The sequence below is a fragment of the Lagenorhynchus albirostris genome, chromosome 3 (genome assembly GCF_949774975.1).
Source record: "Lagenorhynchus albirostris chromosome 3, mLagAlb1.1, whole genome shotgun sequence".
NCBI lineage: Eukaryota > Metazoa > Chordata > Mammalia > Artiodactyla > Delphinidae > Lagenorhynchus > Lagenorhynchus albirostris.
In genome coordinates this window covers 13,085,640-13,104,908 of record NC_083097.1, presented here as the reverse complement: position 1 = coordinate 13,104,908, position 19,269 = coordinate 13,085,640, and the positions used below count along the sequence as shown (strand labels likewise).

The 19,269-nt window shown below is 42.9% G+C and overlaps 1 protein-coding gene across 2 annotated transcripts in view; it reads right to left on the bottom strand.

The window, feature by feature from the left end:
• The window catches only part of FBXL7 (F-box and leucine rich repeat protein 7), a 415,530-nt gene extending 405,491 nt beyond the window's left edge, over window positions 1-10,039 (bottom strand). Inside the window, exon 1 of one of the 2 annotated variants that reach the window (XM_060146894.1) lies at window positions 9,731-10,039. In XM_060146894.1, the coding sequence (XP_060002877.1) occupies window positions 9,731-9,767 (37 nt within the window). In that variant the 5' untranslated portion in view covers window positions 9,768-10,039. Of the gene's footprint in view, window positions 1-414; window positions 447-9,730 lie in introns of those variants that run through there. The other variant, XM_060146895.1, reaches the window with a different exon arrangement.
• Between the last annotated feature and the right edge of the window lie 9,230 nt (window positions 10,040-19,269).

Genomic DNA, 19,269 nt, shown 5'->3' with positions numbered 1-19,269 from the left:
AGTGGGACAGCCTCCCAGCTCTACTAGGCGCTCTGAAGACTCTAGAATATGCTAATTATTTTACAGGCTGCCATTCTCAGAGACACTAGTCAGCCTGCCAATTTGTCAGCAGATTGGTGCCTAATGAGCAGTTAATTGGCCCTTGGGAGAGCCAGGTAAAGTGAGTTGAAAGTCTCCTTCCAAAGATGTCTTTCATTTTTGCTCACCTCATCCATACATAAAACTGTCACTTTCATTTTTAAGGGGCTACTTCGCAGTCACTGAAATCCTTTGAAACACACAAACAAAACAAAGATCAGGAAAGACGCTGGCTGCCACTGACATGCCCAGGCAGGAGGGGGTCAGGGGCACAGCGGAGAGGGGCACAAAAGCTAGCACAGCCACAGGGATTTCAGACCGGACTGGACCACTCACCAGCTCTGTGCCCTGGGCAGTCAGTCCGCCTTGCCTCGAAGCTCCTGTGTTGGCAACTGCAAAATGGGATGATCTGTGCCCGCATCCCTCGCTGTCTTGAACTACAGGAATGAGTGTGTGTAACATGCTCGGAGAGGGAAGTAGCATCTACTAAGTGCTCAGTAATTGTTACTATTACTGAAATGACCGAAAATACAGTAAACTTGGCAACATCCAAGCCTACCGAGTAACTATTAGTAATTGTTTTTGTTCCTTGTGCTAAGATTTTTGTTTTTGTTTTTGTTTGCGGTACGCGGGCCTCTCACTGTTGTGGCCTCTCCCGTTGCGGAGCACAGGCTCCGGACGCGCAGGCTCCGCGGCATGTGGGATCTTCCCGGACCGGGGCACGAACCCGTGTTCCCCGCATCGGCAGGCGGACTCTCAACCACTGCGTCACCAGGGAAGCCCGAGCTAAGATATTTGTAAGAAAAGAGCACTTAGTAGAACAGTGATTCCATTCTTTACGGTAGAGGGCAATCAGTGCCCTAACACCAATTCTCTCTGAATTTCTCCTCTTCTTCCCTCTCCTCTTATTTATGTTTCTTCCGCTCCACCCTCAGTCTCATACATGTTCTTCCTCTCCCTGGGGTCTGAGCCACCTCCGACAGCTGCACCGTGGAAGACCTGGCCTTAGACTTGGACCTAACCCAGAGGCTCCTGAGATTCAATTCGAGTACTCCATCGGGTCAAAGGTTCAACTGCACATACAAGGAGCCTTTTCCTGACTTCTCCGCCTTGCCAAAAAGTGGGTGACTCGCAGCCAGAAGGTCAATCTGTGAGCAGAAGAAAAATTCCTGAAATTTTTCTCTAGAAATTCTGATTCTCTTTCCACTGCTACATCTGCTTGGAAAATGCAGCACAGGAATTTACCACAGAAAGGGTAGCAAACAAAAAAAATGTTTTAATAACATTTCTACACGTTGCTCAAGGCTTCTAAAGTTACAATTATGAGTTTGTGTGGTGTTAACAACTGTTTTTCATTTTGTTACTGGTTTAGAAGTTAAATAGGGATTGATAGAGTGAGCATATCTAATGCACAACCGAATAAAGATTTACGGCTCCAGACAAAGTTGACACTCCTTCACCCAGGGAACGGGGAGAATGGTGACCCCGTGTTTAGATTTCATTACTCAGGAAAATTCAGAGATGGTTCATGATCAGTCATGTCAGAAGTCTGAAAGTTGTACGTCTCTGGGGTATGAACTAGCACGCTTAAGAAGCATCTGCCTGCAGGCTCCCATTCCCCTTGGTTGCAGGGTACAGGTGTGGCGAGGACCTAGGCTGGTCAGGTCCTGCCCCTCCAGTGAAGCCTTCCAAGGTCCTCGCTTACAGATCCCACAAGAACCACTTCCCATGGAATAAACGATATCCAAAATGGAACATGAAGATTTTCGGGAACAATTAGGGAAAGACTCCTAACAAAAGATTTAGTTTCTCCCAAGAGTGTAAGCGACTCCCCCTCCAATGTACCTGTTTTCTTTTTTTAATTGAAGTATAGCTGATGTATAATATCGTGTTAGTTTCAGGCATACAGCACTGTGATTCAGTTTTATATATATATAAATATATAAAATTTATATGCATATAATTATATAATGTGTATGTATATATATTCTTCTTCAGATTCTCTTCCCTTATAGGTTATTACAAAATATTGAGTATAGTTCCCTGTGCTATATATAGGAGGTCCTTATTGGTTATCTATTTTATATATAGTGGTGTGTATATGTTGTTATTGTTGTCATCGTTTTAGAAAATATGTGCATCCTTTAGATGTTTGGGGAGTTGCAGATATGGTCCAGTGTTGTCATTATTTAGAGCTGCTCTAGTCTTATGCCCACTTCCCACTTATCACTTACATTCACACTTAGCACGTCGGAAAAGTAGGGTCCCTCTGTGAATCAGCATTTATCATCTTGTTCTGAAATCACTGGCCTCCCTGCCTAGCTTTTCAGTTAGATACTGAACTTCCTTAAAGCAAAAGTCTTATTCTATCTAGAGATTTAACGCAGTGAGTAGATGGAAGAAGAGGTCTAAATTTCTGTAACCAAAACCGAAAAAAAGCTACATTCTGGGAAAGTTCAGCAGATATGGACTTTATCACCCCGTGGCAGAACTGCCTGTCTAGCTCATGCACAGAAGACATGGTGCTGAACAAAAAGGAGTCAGGGCTCCTTGAGAAAGATGCTGTCTTTGTGAGGTTCTAGTCAATTTGTAGCTTCTGATCAGATGTCACTAACCAATGATGCCAATTAAGTCTTATCAACAAAGTTAAAACATTAATTCAAGATAGTCAACACAAGCACAATTCAGGGTGTTGCTTCAACTTCAGGAGATCTACATGTTTTAGGGTCATAATAAAAGGCACAGTAGGTAGAGTCCGTATCCATTACTGCACTGAAAATAGGACATGTCATTTATCAAACCCCATTTTTGGTTCAGGAGATTACGTACCACCGAAGGCAGGGAAACAAATTAAATCAGTTGATTTTCCAATTAATATCTAAATATATCTAAAAAGACATAAACACATACATGTAACAGAGAGAGAAAATTAACCTAGAGGAAGTGGGGATAGTACTTTTCAACAACTACAAGGATAGAAACGTATTAAGGGGGGGAAGTAGCAATATGAGTTCAAATCAAACAATAACACTTCATCAAACATAACTGCAACCCACAGACACAGAAAACAAATTTATGGTCACCAAATGGGAAAGGGGGGAGGGATAAATTAGGAATTGGGGATTAACATATACACACTACTATATATAAAATAGATAACCAACGAGGACCTACCGCAGAGCACAGGGAACTGTTTTGTAGAGCACAGGGAACTATTCTGTAATAACCTATAATGGAAAAGAATCTGAAAAAAATAGATATGTATATATGTATAATTGAATCACTTTTCTGTACACCTGAAACTAACACAACATTGTAAATCAATCATACTTCAATTAAAAAAATAAGTAAATAACTGCACATGGCAAATTGTTTGCTAGGGATCTTGCTGTAGGGTCCTATAGTAGACCCCTTAGCTGATGCAGAAATCTCAAGCACAACAATCTTTCCTGTGATCCCCCTTCCCACGTGCGAGGACTCACTTCCTCATTAGGCAGCCGGTCTCAGATGTGGGCAGCTCTCATCATTAGCTCTTCCTCAGACTGAGTCAAATCTACCTACGTGCTAGTAACGTACATATCTTGGTCTTTGCTCAGCACTCTGAAATTTAACCTTCATCATGACAGCTCTTCAAATATTATTTTTTGAGGTATTAAGTTTCTAAACTTCATCTATCCCCTTCTTCATTATTCAGAGAATTAATTCACTCTAGATTTTACTCAAGATACTGTCACGTACTTTACTACATTCCAAATGCCATGGTGCGTGATATCTAGGAGTTTCCCTCAATCAAAGAGCTAAGCCAAGTAGTCTAATCAACTTCCAGACACACCACTCAATAAGGGCTAAGGGTAAAAGTGATTAGCAATTACTCAATCTACCCAGAATTCATTCTGTTTCAAAGGGCAGAGAGAGCTGACACAAAGTTGAGGTGAGTTGATTCTTAAGGAGAACGAAAAGTTACCTCTCTTCTCTTTCTCTGTTTTAAATATGCAAAAAGATTCCTCAAATCTCTGAAAACACTGTCAGACCAAAAATGGTACTGATAGCTTCAGTAATGCTTTGATTTGTGCCAAACAGTGGAATCACTATCATATATCTTCTGATTTTCATCAGAATGAATTTATTTACTGGAGGCAAAAGATAAAGAGCTACATCCATCTAAGAATTACAGAGACCTTTGGAGAGATCTTCGGGTGAGCAGTCACACATCCAGTAAGTCAGGCAACATCTACTGGTTGCAGAATGAAGGGCATTTCCTAGGCTCCCCCTCCCCTCCCTGCAAAAGCAGTCACAAACCATCTGCTAAAATACCATTGGATAAAACATATTTGTAAAGACTCTAGGCAAAAAATATGCCCAGTAGCCAGACTGACTCTGTTCCACTCTAGCTGACTACTTACAGAAGACTGATGATGTTACACTTTTACACTTGCATAAAATGATGATGCAAGCCCTCCAGCATAAAGAGTATTCACTTTGGTAGAACACAGTGGTTGAAAGGAACAGTCAACATGCTACATGGATCCTCAGGGCTTAGTCCCTCCTTCTTTTAAGTTTCAGTCTAAATGCCAGTTTTTCCATAAGGCCCACAGTGACTACTCTAATTAAAATTGCCACACCCTTCTCTTCTCAACTCCCATCAGTCTTTTTTTTTAAGATTTTTTAGATGTGGACCATTTTTTTAAAGTCTTTATTGAACTTGTTACAATATTGCTTCTGTTTTTTATGTTTTAGTTTTTTGGGCCAGGAGGCATATGGGATCTTAGCTCCCCAACCAGGGATGAAACCGGCACCCCCTGCGTTGGAAGGCAAAGTCTTAACCACTGGACCACCAGGGAAGTCCCCTCATCAGTCTTAATTTGACAATTTTCTTTATGCAGAGCCTTGGCCCCTTAGAACTTACCATGTGGTTTACTAAATGACTGTGCCTGTGTGCACACGTGTTAACTGTTCCATTTCACCTCCCTCCCAACACACATGGACACATGCACACAGATGAAGGTAAGATTGACCAGGACAGGATCTTTATCTGTTTACTGTTGTATTCCAAGAATCTAGAGGAGTTCCTGGTACATGGTAGGAAATAAGAAGTCAACATATATTGGTTGAATGAAAGAATGAATAAGTAACTCTGGGCTTAGACAGACTTGGCCCTGAGTCCCAATTCCACCTACGCTACCTGTAGGATCTTGGGAAAATGATCATCCTCTCTGCACCTCTGTTTCCTCATCAGTAAAATGGAGACATAGGAACACCTGCCCCATAGGATCAGGATTGTCAGGAGAATTACATTGTAACAGGGAAGAACAAAATCTGACACCATGTTGGATCTGTTTCTTTTACTTTAACCTTTGCTCTCCAGTTGCTCTTTGTTACTATAATCACTAAAAAGATGTTGTCTATAGCTATTGGCATACCTAATGGCCTCCCTCAGGGAAGCCTGCCCCTCTGCCTAAATGTTAAACTAAAGTGCCTTTGTTCAGTTCACAGGGAAACATTCTGCCCACCTGTGGATTGCTGCAAGAAAGAAGAAAGTAACACATCCCCTCCCTGAGGCTGGCCAAACCAGGAGGTGTTTTGCAAGACTTACCGCCTTTTTATTTTACTTCCTCACCTCCTCCCCTTCTCTGTTCTATAAAAGAAACTAGCACACAGACCCCATAAGATGGTACTCTGGGACCCTAGTCTGCCATCTTCTTGGACGCCCGGCTTTCCGAATAAAGTTGCCATTCCTTGCCTCAATAACTCGTCTCCCGATTTATCGGCCTGTCGTGCAGCGAGCAGAGTGAGCTTGGACTCGGTAACAACAAGAGTCAGCGTCCACGAAGGGCTCAGGATCAGGCTTGGACAAAGTAAGCATTCAATAAATGTTACTTGCCATCGTTATTATTCTTTCAAGATACGCTTCCCGAAGTGGTGATGGATTGGTGATGATTTATGCTCCCAGGCAACATATCTGAGAAGCACAGATCTGAGATGGTGAAAAGGGACTCGGGGCGTTGATAGAGCAGCAGAGCTACCAAGGTCAAGCCCCATCACAAGGCCTCAGCAGCTCCAATTCAACGACAGGCAGGATTTTACAAAGGAGCTGTTAACAGTGCAAGGACGACAGACTCAGCCCTGCTGGAGTAGAATAAACATAACAACGAAACCACTGAGTAAGTGAGGGTGAGGCTGGAAACCTTAAAAGGCAGGAAAAGCAGCTCCTCTCTCACTACTTGAACAGAGAGATTTGTTTATTTAGTTTAACTGGAGTCAAAGCTAATGGTTCTAATGGCTTTGAATCACCTCAGCTTATTCTCCAGATTTCTACACATGGGCTGTAACTTAAATTTTATGAAAGAAGACAAAGAGAAAAAATCAGCCCTCCATAATGAGAGTTTACCGGAACATACTAATCATACAGACATGCGCTTATATTTCTAGAAAGCTGAACATCGGCAGTGGTGTGGCAACTTTTTCCTGGAGCGAAATCCAAGTCTGCCTAAAGGCTGAGAACTAAATCATTAACCTGAACATTCACTAAGTATTTAGGAAAACAAAACACTGGAAACACCCAATATTGATAAACACATAACTTTAATCTCAGCAGAAAAAAGCAGAGACTGATTGAGTTAAGAGAGGAAGTGGGAATAAGTAAGGAAGATAGAGATGAGGGTAAAGGGGATAACAAAGGGATTGGGGCATCTACTGATTTCAGGGCAGTAATAGCCTTAACTTCCCTATTTATTATAACATGTCTTCCCAAGGCGAATCTCTGTTAAGTGGTCCATTCAGGCATTATAAGAGCAAACTAAAATAAAGGACTGCATGCACAAGGATGAGCATGACAAATAAAGCCAATAAAAAAAAAAATTCTCTCCTCACTCTATAGAAGAAAGACCTTAAGATCTGGGGACAACTGAGCAAGGTCACAGTAGCTAAGTTGAAGCTGGAATCAAATTTCTAGACTCTCAAATCAGTGCTTTGCATCCTATATCAGAACTGCCTGGAGCTTTTAACACGCATGTGATAAGTAGTTCAGATTCAGTTTCTGACAAGCTCCCAGGTGATACTGCTGCTGCGGGGCCTGGAATGATGCAGAAGTAGGAAGCCTCTGTCCCATTGCACCTGCTAAGGTAAGTCTTGGGAATTTTTTTTTTTTTTAATAAAAAAGATATTTTCCAGGAGCAGGAGAAAGTGAGATTACAGATGAAATACTGAAGTTTTGAAAGTTCTAATAATTCACAACAATATCTGTAAACTTTCAGGGCCATTTACATGGTGTCAGCTCCACTAGTAAGTAAAATATACTGAAGTTACAGTTTTTTTAAGTATACACAAACACCGATGTTTTATAGTTGGGGGATCTCTCACTGAGCCATTCTGTGGATATGCATTTGTTGATAATTTGAAATACACCACACCTAAATTGCTCTAAATCTATGAAACTCTCTTAATTCTCAGTCTGCTTTGATAATAGAAATACGATGTCTAGGGGTTGCTTTCACTTTCTTTGAAAGTTGACATTTTAGATAAGAAAGATTTAGATAAGGATTTGGTGTGGCACTAACACACCAAATTCCAAAAGGCTTATCTGCATAGATTTTACCATCCAATAGCACCATGTAATAAGGCTGACCATACCCAACCACATATATTATAACCATATAATACATTACATATATTATAATGACATATATTAGGAGAGGCCCGGTGTAACTGGGGGGAGAAAAGATTTTTGAAAAGCTCTTGTTATTCGATTTCTCTATGTTCCCCCACACCTATCACAGAGGAATGGTGATGCACTTGAAGAGAGCTGATGAACGCTGAACACAACGTGTCCCTCCAGCCAAAACTCAGTTACCTCCCAAAGCTTCCTTTTGGTCCCCTTAAATCAGCTGAGCCCAAGAGATTTTTCCTATAAAAAGTCCACAGTGTATCTAAATCAGATCCCAGTAAAATTTCACTTCAGCTGAAGTGAAAATGCAGAGGTAGCATTTACGGATAACAGCTGGAGAACATTAGTTCTCTGTCTCTCCTTTTCTCTCCCAAGGGTTGAAAACTCCACTGTTCAGACAGGAAGTAGTCATACACCACACACTGTACAATGCAAGAACGCTGGGATCTAAGAACAAGTTGCATAGGAATAGGAAGAGTGTGAGGGGTTTTGCTGAAGAACACAGAGCAGTGACCCTGTGTTCCTCTTGGGGTGTCCATTCCCCCCACCAGTGTTCAAATCGCATAACGTATGCACACCCAGAACTGACAGGCACACACTTCACTCCCCGAAAGCTTCTTTAATAACTCAGAGTAAGGAGCCTTAATCTTTCATTTTTCCAAAATTTTTTAAAACATTAACTTCAGGAAGTTTTGGGGGGTGGCCAAGATTCTCCATTAATCTTTTTTGGCATAATTTCACGGTTGCTCTCTAAAAAGACCACCTTTTAACTTTTTAAAAAAGAAACTGTCAGGGAAAAAAATCTCTTTCACATAACTGCCCAGAATAAGGAAATATATATATTTCATATATATACGTGGAATTCAAAACATGATGCTCTGGAAAAGAATGATTTAAACAAAAGGTTCTTGTGGATACGGTTTTTTAGGGTCGGTTTCTGCTGTAATTCCACAAAGCTGCTGAGAAGGAACACAGACGCAAACATGGGGAGAGGCAGCCGCATTTTGTGGCCACAGCTCAAAGTTTTGAAGAGGATGATAGGAGTTTCCCTAACACCACAGGCTGAAGAGCCATTCTGCATTCCTACCAGTCTTCAGGCGCTGGACCCCGTTTCTAACCGCCGGTCCTCTGGGGGCGGGCTGTAAAACCGACCCTGTCTCTTCCACTCCCCTCCAGCCAAGTTCACGAAAAGACAAACCTCCCTAACTACTGAACTGCGGGAAATGCCTTTGCCGTATGCATATGAGGGGCATGCAGTTAATCAACCGGGTTACAACACTACGGTTCCATGCAAAGGGCGGGGAGGGGCGAGGGAGAAGCCAACCCACATATCCATCATCCTTTTAGGAGTAGGTGGAGTTTAAAGTTTCCCCAACTTCCAAGTTCCCACTTGACAGGCAATATTTCTGTGCAATTTCCAGCCCCACGTAACAGATGGTCCTCTGCCCGTCTCGAGCCCCGAGAGAGCCCAGACAAAGCCCCCCGCCACTCCTCGCCTCACACGGCCCCTAGGTGGTCAGTTTTACGAAGCTGTCAGCTCGGGGGCAGTGAGCAGAGAATGGAAACTTAACTTCTTCCAGAAGTTTTTCCTGCTACAGGAGAGTCCCGGGGAATGGTGCACAAAGGCCTGGGAAAATTTTCACTGCGTTGTTTTTCAAAAACGTCTTCCGCCCTCTGCCAAACCATCATCCGAAACCCCAGATGCCCAGGGAAGGGAAACTGAGGCACATGGTTTCAGAAACAGACAGAAATGCAACTCGAGCCGTCCCAAAGGCAACCTGGGAAGTTGCTTAGAGAGACCCCCGCGGTGGGAAAGCATCCTCGGGGCGCCGAAGTACTCAGGGCCAAAAGGGAAGGTGACGGCCCAGACAGGGTGCCAAATGGGGATGCGCCCCGGCAGCGTGCGAGAATCTTCCTTCCCAGACGGGAGGGCGAGGGGAAGGGAGGGGGGCGCGACTGGGGAGTTGTGAGGACTGGCGGCCCACTCACCCTCACTGCCGTACTGTTTGCCATTGTTCGCGCCCATCCTGCCGCCGTCATGCCCGCCGTCTCCCTGGACACTCCATAGGTGGGGCGCACCGCCTGCGCGCTCCGCCAGAGGAAAGCCCGCCCGACGGGACCTTTAGCTGCGCATACCCCACGCTCCGGGGCCGATCTCCGGACGGGGGCGGCCCCCGCACTCCGGTGGGAGGGGGCGCTCCGTCCCCTCCTGGCACCCCCGACTGCGCCGGGTGGGGCCGGGGGGCGGCCGCCGCCCTTAAAATCCGCGTTCGGGGCCGGCGGGCGCAGCGCCGCGGAGAGCCCGCGCCCCGGGGCCGCCCAGAGGCTCGCCGCGCCGCCGCCGCCGGGTCCCCATCCGCCCGCCCCGATCCCCCTGCGGTGGACGCTGAGCCGCGCGGGCTGCCGGGGCTCCCGGGCTCCGCCGCTTCCTCCGGGCGCCCCTGCGCACCCGCAGCTTCCCCAGGGAGGGCGCGGCGGCCACTTGTTGCGGGTGCCCGGAGCGAGCAGAGACTCGCGGCCCGGCGCCGCTCGCCCAAGGGCCGGACTTTTGTTAGCGCCAGGCGCCTCCTCTCGCCGCCCAGCGTCAATCACAGCTGGAGCCCCGGGGAGGAAGGCCGGCCCGGAGATGCGCGGCCTTTTAAAGGGGCAGCGCGCCTTTTCGGGGCTCCGGCTTCCAGCCTTAGGCTCCGCGCAGGCCCTGCGCGCCACCAGCGAATCGCTTCGAGCGAAGGAACACGCTCTTGGCTCTATTTTACTATTGTTCTTTTACCGGTTGGGCCCCTAGTTAGTAAGATGAGCTTCCGGGCGTCGTTTGAAATCCCTTGGGTTTGCCTGCAGATATGGCCTATTTTAGGTGTGGTGGCATTTAAAATCAACACGCATCAGAGGCTGATTCTGTCTGACAACTCCAGGTAGGCGTGCTGGTATCCTCCTGCGGCTCCCACGTTTGGGACTGAGGCGGGGAATGGGGACGCGAGGGAGGGAAAACTTGAGGGGAGCTTAGCAGGGAGTCACTGCAGAGCCAAAGAGATTCCCCGCCCCGGTGCGGAAGGTTTCCTGGCTCAGAAGTTTTAAGAGCTTCCGAGCCAGGAAGTGTATTTTCTCCCCGTTTCTACGGTTATTTTTTTTTCCTCTTCTTCTTGTGGTTGGTGTTAACCTTTGTTTAATACATTACAACTTCTTCTGGAGATTTTATATGGCACTTGTAGAGTCTTAAAATGGCCCTTTGGTGTTCCCTCCTTTAAATGGAAAAAGGAAATTCTTCTTAATGTTTTATTCCCTTTCCATGTAAATACCTAGATTTTTGTAACATTGCATCTTAGTGAAGACCGGGGCATTCACTGCACAAATTACTTTGTACGGAAGCAAGCACACAGCGCGATTTCTCCTTATACGTGTTAGATGTTTTAAGTTAAACTTATATAGTGATACATATATGTATGTATGTATGTATATATATATAAGCATTTATGATACCTGAATGGAGATCCAGGAATTTTGTAATTACCTTCCTCTTAAAAGACTTGCGACCACATGCAGAAATTGTCAGTGACGACCTTCTGTAGATTCTATTTAGGTAATTTCCTTTAACTTAATACACTCTTCTTTCTTAAAGATAAGCTAAAATATCATGTTTCCAAATTTAGCAATCTAGATTTATTGTTCCGGAGAGATCATATATTGAAAGAAAAATAATGAATTCATCTAGTTTCAAGCACAGGATTAAATAGTTTGTGTTGTACCGATAACACTTCAACTGTCCCAGTTCAAAGAGATTAAGAGCTGTATTTCAATTCATCTTTTCATATATATAATCTAGCCCACTGCCTGGCCAATAATATGTTTCCCATATCTGTTGAGTTAAATTAAAAACGTGTGTTACGGGCCCTGTATAGGAAGTAAGGGTGTCAAAAATGTGGAAGAGTTAAATGGGTTTTCAGAGACTTCACCTGAAAATATAAACTCAAGCTAGAAATAAACAGATGTCTATATTATCTTCATCCAAAGTGGGTCCCGGCTCACCTGGTCCTTGTGATTTTCCATCACCATGTAGGGACTTGCCCTGGATCTAACCCTGGATCAGATCATTCTTTGGAGACTTAGTTGAAGATTAACCCACTGTAAAGTAGTGGAACGATGGACGCTCATCTTGATATTTGGTATTGAGTTGACAACTTGCTTCTTTATAGGCTTTTATCTCCCTGATCCTCTCAATCGCTCTTTTGACGTCTACAGATCAGGAAAGTGATCAGAGAAGAAACTGAAGCTCCAACAGTTCAAATGTCTAAAGTCACCTTCGTGGTAAGTGCCACATGGCTTCAGGTTCTCAGGCCCTCTCCTCCCCACTCCCCTACTTCTCTTGACCTGGCCATTATTCAACTTGGAGTCACTGTCTCCCCTTTTGGTTGAGTCACCTTCCAGGACCTTTAACATCAAAGCAAAGGTAACAGTGAAAAGTAAATTGGAGAGACTAACCACATATATCTCCTTTGAAATTAAAGTCTCTAAAGATTTTCAAGGTTCTATTGCCTGCCGTAAAAGGGAATAGAGACAATCCAGTTTAAGAAATTCTAGTATAAAACAAAAATAGAAAAAAATAACTTGATTTTTAACATCCTTCTGATTATAAACTATAAATACATGTTGTCATAGTCACTGTAAAATCTTGAGGAAGAAAAGAAAGAAAAGCACCACTTCTGCTTAAAATAAAGGTGCATTCACATCACATGTATATATGTTTTGCATTTCAAAAGTAAGATATTGTACACATATATGATTTTAGCAAGAAATTCCAATCTTTTTACCTAGCTGCCAAACTGAAACCCCACCTTTTAAGCCTCTTGAGAAAAGGATGGTGGGTTTTTCACCAATGGGTTCCGAATAACTAGCATAGTTCCTAACACAATGTACGCACTCAGTAAAAACCTGCAGAAGGAATGATTGTTGAACAAAGAGATAAAATGATTTAAATATTGTTCCACTCTCTCTCCCTGCCTTTTTCAAGAAGCCACAATCACTGAAAATATTTAGAAACTCAGTTCTGAAATAGATTTGTGTTGAAATGCCTGTATTATCCAAAAGCGGAAGTACTGTTTTTTAATTAATATAAATTTATTACCAAAATATAAAGTTGGATTCTTGGCAAGACAAATATTTGTTTCAGATAGAAAATGAGGGTAAAAGTGATTATTATGCCCACCCCAGAACATTTAATATATTATTACATAATCTGTAATATTAGAAAAGAAAAACAAAGAACACGCATTATTTTTATTTTATTATTGCAACTGTGCTGTTTTGAATTAAGTGTTTTGCATGTTTCGCTTAATGTTCATAACTTAATCAGGCAGTGCTTCTAGTAAATCTTATAATGATGACAGCAAGATTGGAACTGAGATCTATTTGCAAAGCCTATGATATTTCTCACTGCTTTCTGCCACCAATTTTGTGCCATCACTTGCCACCCTAGTTTTGGACGAAGTCTGGTTTTCAGTGGAGATACTATGTATTTAACTTAAAAAGAGTGAAGCATCTTTTGAAATCTGCTAAATTTAATTAGATTTCAAGACAAGTATTCATTTATGCCACATGAATCTTCATCATAGCCATGATGATTAATGGCTGGATATTTTAGATAAATAATTTAGATATTTTAATCATTATAAAGTAAACAGATAGCTTAATAGGATGGGCACTTTATATAGGACTCTCGAAACTCTCTCTGCTCACAAAAATTCCCTTAACAGCTCTGGGAAACAAAGTAGCTCTAATTCTAATATATTGAATTGGCTCTAATTCAAAATATTACAATATTCACATACTCCACTGAACCATTGCACTTCACCCTTGACTGTACATTTAGCATGCAACTTCATATTGCTTTGTCCTTTATCAGGCAACCATCCTATATATCAGGAAGTAAGTCACACGAGACCCCACAGTAGCCCAAACCAGCATCACAAAGTTCATGTGCTTAGCTCAGAGTATTATAGCAGTCATTCGGAGTCCTAACATATTTAATTATCTGATTTCTTAGAACACAGCAAAATAGAAGCAAGGCATTAGAAAGAATATTGCTCAACATACTTGAGAAACTACAAAAAGTTACGGCTCCTTAAAAGTAGGGTAATGAGAAAAATCTCTAAATGGAAGATGGAAAAACTGAATAAGGAAAACAGAAACAAGAAACCAATGAAAAATCCAGGGTGATATAATCATAGGTTATTGTCTTAAATAAGGTAACATTAGCACCTGTAGTAAATAAACCTCCAAATTTTAGTGACTTGGCTTAATACCATAGAAATTTATTTCTCACTTATAAAGCAATCTAAGCACATGTAACTAGTCCACTGGAGATTATGCTCCACATGGTGATTCAGGTATCCAGGCTTCTGCTCTTATAGCCCCACCAACCACAACATGGTCCACATGCAGCTGGCTTAAGGCACAAAAGGTAAGTGGAAAGTCGTATCCCATCACATCTGCTCACATTCCACTGATGAGAACAAGTTCAGTGGCTTCATCTGGCCACAAAGGAGTCTAGAAAATGTAGTCTCTGACTGGCCTGCTGTCCCTAGCAACACCCCACACTGGGGGAGGGGAAGCAGTGATATTGGTGAACATGCATGTAGCTTAACATTCTTGAATAGCCCCTGAAGATAACACTTTATTGTTACTAATACACATAACCACTACATGTCATACACCTTGGGGGGCTCACCCAACCCACATCTGCCCTTCTCCCTCGCCTTCCTCTTCTCTTTAGGTCAAAAGTTAAATACTTGTTTTCCCAAAAGCCCCCATAGTTAAGAATGGCCATATGGCCCTGTCTTGGCCAAGGAAGTGTAAGCAAAATTCACTAGGAGCACCTGGAATAGATTTTTGCTATTGCAATAAAATCCAGAGATAGTTCTGCCACTATTTCTTCTCTCTTCTTCCTACCTTCAACTCCACTGTTTTTTGAAACGGCGGCAGCATCTTGTGAACTTCAGGGAAATGCCAGGAGAATTGTAAGGATGGTGACCTGGAGTCCTGAAGATACAGAGCCCCTGAGGCAACGCCAGCAACTTCCTACTTCCAAAGTCCCTGTAATGGAAGGATAAAAACTGTTACTTAAAGCCAACTGCATACCTAAAAGATAACACATTTTGTTCATTTAAGAAGGAAGAAAAAAATAGATAATATAATAATATTTCCATCCTTAATAGTTAAAAATAGTATTAAAATACATTGATGCTTAAATGAGAAATTTTAAATTATGCAGAAAATATACATACACACAAAAAAATTTTCCATACTACTTGCCCCTGAAAATGTCACTCTATTCACTTTCCATCATATCTAAATACACTATTGTATATATGAATAATATACATTTACTCAACATGAAGAAATAGTATTTTCAATGTCTTTATCAAAACTCAGTCTGTATTTAAAGCCAAAATCTTATGTCATGTAGAAAAGATGCAAAATAAAAAAGGAATATTTCTCTCTCAACTATGGATAATATATAAAACTTTCCTGGAATTCAGCGTGACTTTCTTGAAAAAAAAAAGTTTTAATAGAGTTTATCATTTGTTTAAAGTGGAAACGTGTGCATTTATTCTCTGGCAGCAATAAATTAATTCCCTGATATAAGCAGTTTTCACATATGTTTCACCTTTCTCTACAAAACTCCAAGGGCTTTCACTATTGGACAAACTCTCCCCATTTCCCAGCTGTGAGTGGGCACTTAGGGTGTGATTGGAAAAGTCTTCGTGACTTCAGCCTTGCGGTCTTGAGGGTTGTGAAAACTAGGATAATAGCCAATGGTCTTATAACTGGTAGTTGCAGCCCAGCTGCACAGATTTCCAGGATGGTCCAGCACTCACATCAGCAGGAATTCAACACTGTTCCAAGCCGTAGAACTACTACAGTGAATAAGGTACCAAGTCTCTGCTTTTACGGAGGTGGAATCATTCATGAGTAGAGACAGACAACAAGCACATTCACATATAAATAAATAAGTTCAAATAGTGAAAAAATGCTATGTAGAAAATAAAGCAAGATAATGGTGTATAGGAGGTGATTTCTATGAATGGCTGCTATGGCTGGAGAGATCGGAGAAGGTGTTTCTGTGGATGCAACATTTGTGCTGAGATTTGAACTCTGAAGAGATGTAGCCATGTGAGAGTTGATGGAAAGAATATTCCAGACAGAGGAAAGAGCAAATCTAAAGTCCCTAAGACTGGAATGAGCTTGGCATATTCCAAGGCCAGGAAGGGGGCCAGTGTAGCAGTCAGCTATTGCTCTGATAATGCTATGTAACAGATTATCCCAAACTCTGTTTTGCTCACAAGTCTGCAGGTCTGTAAGGGCCACTTTAATTTAGGCTTGTGAGTGAGCTGAGCTTGGTGCCAGAATTCAGGTCAAGTTTCAAAGTCCCTCTGGAGCCCAGGCCAAGGAGGCTGAGGGTCCCTAGTGCATGCCCTCCTCATGGTGGGTCTTAGGACTCAGAAAGCCCAGGCCAAAATTTGCAAGCACATTTTAAACTTTCACAAGCATCAAAACCAAAGTCACATGGCCAAGTCCAAATCCAATGGATGAGGGAGATGCTTGACCCATTTCTGTGCATTGCAAGGTCACTTGACAGAAGGAGGGAGTGAGGAATTAAGAAAAATATTCTCATCTACTGCAGCCAATATGGACAAAATGTTGTGAATAAATGTAAACTTTACAGGTTTGCTGGAAAAGGAGCAGAAGTCAGATTATATAGGATTTTGTAAGCATGATAATCATGTTGAACTTTGTTCTAATTATAAAGAAAACAGAGGGATGATTAGTAGAGAACTACTTTGATCTGACTGATACTTTTCAAATCATCAGGGTTTATTCTGAAAAACTGGCAGATCTTAGAAGCCCAGAGATGTGTTAAAAGGCTTCTGCTATAGAAGAGATGAGAGAAATTTGACTTCTGTTAGCACAATAGTGAAGAAGGTAAAAAATGGCTAGATTCAAGATATATTTTGGAGGTAGAGTCAACACAACTCACCTGATTGTGTGTTTTATGAAAAAAGAAGACAATGAAAGATGGCGTCTTTGCTTGGGCAAGAGGGTGGAGGGTCGTTAGTGCAGATGGTGGAGAAGCACTTTAGAACTGGTTGTCTGGAGGGGGACTTTGGTACCCAGAAATTTGTTTTGGACACATTAAACTTGAGAGCACAACTAGAACAACTAGAAAATGAGATTTTAGGCAACAGTTCAGTTAATGAGTCAAGTCTTGTGGGGAGAACATCGCTGGATATATCTGTTTGGAAGGCTTCAGCATATAGAAAGTGAGGTTTTTCCCCAAATTTTGCCCTCACTTTGGCAGGCTGGAAGTGCCTGGCAATCCCTCCCACCCCCGGCAGCCCTCAAGCAGCAACAGATGAGAAACAGTGTGTAGATACCCCTGCTCCCATGTCGTTGGGTGGGATGGTTCTGAAGCTTGTGTTTTACGCAGTTTCCCAGCATTTGCCCCTAGGATTAAGCTCCAGGCACCCACAGTGGTAGCTGGCTTGATAAGGCGCCTTTCCCTTTCCCTGCCCCACTTTTCTCTGGGGTTTCCTACACTTACCAAATAAATTACTTGCACTCAGAACCTTGTTTCAGGGTCCAATTCTGGAGAATCCTAAATTAAGACATCGATTTCTCCTACTTTACTCGATCATCGTATGATCTTTTAAACAAGCTGCATAATTTGCCTTCCATCCTTTGACCCCAGAAGCCTGTCATTAAAGACTTTTCTTGCATTGCTGTTGTACTTTTCCCTCTGCCCATTCCGTCTTGACCTCTCTCAGCTGGGTTCTCCCCTCCACTGCTCCACCAAGCCTCTCTTGTCAGCATCCTCATTGCTTCCTAATGGTTGAGTTTCAGTTCTTCTCTTGCTCGACTTGTCAGTTCCATTCAACTCAGTTGATCTGCCCCTTCTTCTTGAGGCTCTTTCTTCTCTTGGCATCGAGAAGCTACACGTCCCTCATTTTCCATCTACCTTAATGTCAGCCCCTTCTCCGTCACCTTAATATGTTCCTACGTATCTCCCAGCCTCTAGATTTCAGAGTAATTAGTCCAAGGCTCAGTCTTGGTCTTTTTTTCTTCATCTGCATTCATTTTCTTAGTGACCTCACCCAGTGTCCTGGCTTTAAAAGGATTATTTCCTATTTAAAAGGATCTTCAAAAGGATTATTTCCAAATTCTCTAGCCCAGGTCTCCCTTGAATTCCAGATCAGTATATCTAACTGTGACTCTGGCATTCCCCACTTGAAAGTCTAATAAATATACCAAACTCAACATATCCAAAACCAGACTTGTTTCTTCTATTGTATTCTCAGTAAATGGCAACTCCAACTTCATATTTGCTCAGGCAAAAACTCTTGGTATCATCCTTAGCCCCTCTCTTTTTCTCACAACCTGTCAGAATATTATGCCTGCTCTACCTTCAGAAATGTTCAGACTGCAGCCTCTCATGTCTCTACCCTCATTCTGAAGTCCAGGACACTACCATCTTGCCCCAGAAACATTACCATAGTCTCCTTACTAGACTCTCTGATTCTCCTTTCAATATATAATTTTCAGCATATATTCCCTGAAAAAGTCAGTTAGAATGACCCTTTTTGAACAAATGAAGCCATGTCCCTCCACTGTTCTAAGCTTTCCTCTGTCTTCCCATCTCATTTAGAAAAACAGCCAAAGTTCTTATAATCGCCACATCTAGGACTTCCCTGGTGGTGCAGTGATTAAGAATCCGCCTGCCAACGCAGGGGACACGGGTTCAAGGCCTGGTCTGGGAAGATCCCACATGCTGCAGAGCAACTAAGCCCATGAGCCACAACTACTGAGCCCGGGTTCCACAACTACTGAAGCCCACGAGCCTAGAGCCCGTGCTCCACAACAAGAGAAGCCACCGCAATGAGAAGCCTGTGCACTGCAACGAAGAGTAGCCCCCACTTGCTGCAACTAGAGAAAGCCCGCGCGCAGCAGCAAAGACCCAACGCAGCCAAAAAATAATCAATAAAAGAAAAAAAAAGGGCTTCCCTGGTGGCGCAGTGGTTGAGAGTCTGCCTGCCGATGTAGGGGACAGGGGTTCGTGCCCCGGTCCAGGAAGATCCCACATGCCGCGGAGCGGATAGGCCCGTGAGCCATGGCCGCTGAGCCTGCGCGTCCGGAGCCTGTGCTCCGCAACGGGAGAGGCCACAGCAGTGAGAGGCCCGCATACCGCAAAAAAAGAAAAAAAAGAAAAAAAAAATTGCCACATCTGTATTTACCCACTCTTTCTTTTTGTTTAATTTTTATGGGCGTGACATTTACCATGTTGTCTTAGTTTCAGGTGTACAACAAAGTGAATCAGTTATATATATACATATATCCACTCTTACCCACTCTTTCTGTTATTGATATGAACTCGTTACCTGCTTTGCTCCCAGATTCTCAACCTGGATTCTTGACTTTCGCTCTTCAAACTTATGGTCCATGCCTTCCTTACCCCCCCAGACCTGGGGTACCAATGACTC